This window comes from Gekko japonicus, unplaced genomic scaffold, assembly GCF_001447785.1.
Source record: "Gekko japonicus isolate JY-2015 unplaced genomic scaffold, Gekko_japonicus_V1.1 scaffold5933, whole genome shotgun sequence".
In the NCBI taxonomy this organism is placed as follows: Eukaryota; Metazoa; Chordata; class Lepidosauria; order Squamata; family Gekkonidae; genus Gekko; species Gekko japonicus.
This window is the reverse complement of record NW_015162652.1, coordinates 7,930-11,276: the sequence shown is the minus strand read 5'-3', so window position 1 is coordinate 11,276 and position 3,347 is coordinate 7,930. Positions and strand designations below refer to the sequence as shown.

Here is a 3,347-nt window from a genome sequence, read left to right as displayed (position 1 = left end):
GGAGTTCCGGCTGGCTCCTGAGTTGGCCACACCCAGCAGGAACTCATTAGCATAACAGGCCACACCCAACAGCAGAAACTCATTAGGATTGGCTACATTAGGGGTGTGTGGCCCAACATGCAAAGGAGTCCCTGCTACAAAAAAAAGCCCTGGGTTTTGACAACAAACAAGGTAAACAGAATAACAAGCGAATGGTGGGTGTGGCTGGAAAACCACACTTCTGGTAATGTGGGGGTGTGGCCTATTATGCTAATGAGTTCCTGCTGGGCTTTTTCTACAAAAAGAGCCGTGAATGTACTGCTCTGTTTCATTCTGACTTGCTCTCAAAGAATTCTACTTCTTCTGCACCAGTAACTTGAGGCTCCCTTCAGCTGTTGCTCATGTGAACAGAAGGACACAAGCGGTATGATGATGGTTAGCCACCCTCCTTTACCCAGTCAAGAATCCCAATTCTTATGCCTTATTTATGAGAGAAACATGACAATTTTGGTCCTTGTCCTTAGCTGTGCGAAAACCCAAACACCAGATGATCCCCTGTTTGCCAACTGTAGGTTGACCTTTCCCACTATTAGGACAAGGGGCACTCTTTAAAACTAGGCTTTCAAAATGAAGTTGGGCTTGTTCTGTTTCTCTTTCTCTGCAAGGTTTTCGCTTCTGCAGTCCCAAGTGTCCACAGACAGTGCCTGCTCTCACAGGGAAGAAGGGAAGAGCAAGAAGTTGGCGTGCTTTCTCCAAGCAATGATCTGTGTCTTCCGTTCGTGGCAGTGACATTAAACAGAAATGTCCTCAAAAAATGGACATTTGAAGTAGCTGCAGCCTGTAGCTTCAAGCTTACCATAGCCCAGAAATAGTATGCCATCTTGTGCCGATTTTGAAGTACTGCCCATAAAAATAAATCTCTCCAAGGATTTTCACTTTTCTGATTCATATCCAAAGGGCCAGGTAACCTTTTGGCATGTGACTTATCCTAAAGAAGCAGACAACAACACAACCTCATACCTGGAATCTGCATAAATGGATCTTTCGGTATGCACGTAAGCACCGCATAAAGTGTGCACAAAGTAAGCATTGAGTAACTGCATAAAGTAAGCACTGCATAAAGTGTGCAAAAATTAAGCACTGGATAACTCCTGTAAGACGGAGCTCTTCCGCCAGGCTTTCGAATAGGAGCCGCCGCTGCCACCACCACCAACGGGGGACTGCAAAACAGTACCGCTGGGTTGGGCCGTTCTGGCCGTCTGAACATCCCCACAGCATCCCCCTCGTTGACCCCTATGTGGTGAGCAATAGGGAGCGAGTATGGTAGTCGCGATGGATCCTTGGGAGTTGCTTACTGTGTTTTAACTGTTTTAACTGTATTTTATTGCACTGTGTGCCTTAATTGTTTTAACTGTGGTGTTGTATTACACCTCGTGTTGTAAGCCGCCCTGAGCCTGCGTGCGGGGAGGGCGGGATATAAACGAAATAAAATAAATAAATTAAATAAATAAAGTAAGCACTGCATAAAGTGTGCACAAAGTAAGCACTGGATAACTGCATAAAGTAAGCACTGCACATAAAGTGTGCAAAAAGTAAGCACTGGATAACTGCAGTGCCTCAGCAGGCACTGGATAACTGCAGGGCAGTGTTCTTGGTCCCATGCAGTTGCTACATATAATTGAAAGTCCTCTAAAATAATAGATGTCCTTTTAATTAGGGAACACTTGGTGGCCCCCAGATATCTGTATGTTTTATGTTCTCTTTTATATTAAGACCTACAAAACAGACAGTTTTTATCCCTGCATAATATTTGAATGGGTTTTTTTGTTCTACACCTATTGCGATAAGATTTGAGTTATGCCCATGACTGTGCAAATCTGAAAACCAAAGAACTACCAGCTCCTTTTACTAAGCCTGTTAGATCAGGGGAAGGAGACAGAACCATGAGATAATTTATTCACTGTCACTGCTGAATTAAAGGGTTGCTATATCCTGGATACAAACTAATAGGTATGAGAACATTCTGTATGAGATATTGTACAAAGAAGCTGCAATTAACTATATGACCCAGCTTCCTCTTACATTGGGTTCTATTTAATGTTGGCAAAAAGAGGGCACTTTCCCACAGACTTGTAATTAATAATGTTTCATTAAAATTCAAGCAAGTCTTCACAACACCCAGTATTCAAAAGGTAGGGATATATTCCCAGAAAACAACTGTTCAACCCTTTTACTAATTTTCCATGTTTATACAGGGAAAATATGTATCTATGCACTTGGATTCTTCATGTTGATTCAAAAGTTACTCTTATATCTAAACATATATTTTTTTAGAAAAACAGGACCACAACGAGACAGGACAGTGATGAGGAAGGGGACAGTCCTCTGCATTTTGCCTTTATAAGAAACTAGCCTGCTACCCGTGCTTCGCTACGGTATTTAAGTTCTGTAAATCCAGTTATAATACTGATGATGTGAAGTCTGGAATGTGACATTTGTTGTAGGAATTCTAATGGAGAAGATTGTAGTGTAAGAAATGAAGTGAGACATACATACTTTTTTCTCTCTACTGAAGGACCTCTCTCTAGACCACATTGATGGTTCTGCCCTCAGGTGCTAGGATCACCAGGCTGCTTGGTGAGCTCACTCCGGAGTCCATTTATGAAGCAGCCGTCTGTTAAGTCCACTCCTGCTACCTTCCATGAAAGTGATGGCCTTTCTACTTGTGTTCCTGGATTGTTTTGCTCATATGGAGACTGTGTTGTTCTAAGCACCTCAGGGTGATCTTGCTGGTACTTGGCCTGTGCAGCTCAGTGCACTGCAGGAGTACTATATGCAAATGTCTTTGCCACATTCCTAAGTTGCCTCCTCCTTGTAGCATTGGTGTATCTGGCTCAATGTTTGCCAGGTGCTTTTGGAGGGCAGTAAGTGGTGAGAGGTGTGAGGGGGAGTTGGTGTGAGGGAGTGGTGATGTGGTGGATATTTCTTCAGGTTCATGAGGGAGGCATGCATTGAAATGGCTCCTAGAAATGTCCTTTACTATCTCCCCATAAACATTCATACCTTGGCCCTGCTCCTACACCTGACAGACACCGGCCTGCCTGGTGTTGGGGGGGATTGTATTTAAAGGCATTGGGGAGGCTGGGCCAGCAGCAGTGCTAAGGCAATCCTGCTGACCAAACCTCCCCGGCGGCTGTAAGCATCCCACCTCCTCTCCTACACCTGACAGGCAGCTGCCTGTCCAGTGTAGGAGGGGGAAGGGGGAGGAGTATTAGAAGCCATGGTGGAGGTGGGGCTGCCAGGATCACTAAGGCGCTATGGCTGGGGCAGGCTCCCTCATGGCTTTAAACACCCTGCAACACCCTGCA

The 3,347-nt window shown here is 44.7% G+C and overlaps 1 protein-coding gene across 1 annotated transcript in view; it reads right to left on the bottom strand.

The window, feature by feature from the left end:
- LOC107106380 (transient receptor potential cation channel subfamily M member 5-like) overlaps positions 1-3,347 on the bottom strand; it is a gene marked incomplete at both ends in the record, with an annotated part of 35,119 nt that overhangs the window by 24,705 nt on the left and 7,067 nt on the right. The window contains one exon of the mRNA XM_015406515.1: positions 836-967. Coding sequence (XP_015262001.1) covers positions 836-967 — 132 coding nt within the window. The remainder of the gene's footprint in view (positions 1-835; positions 968-3,347) is intronic.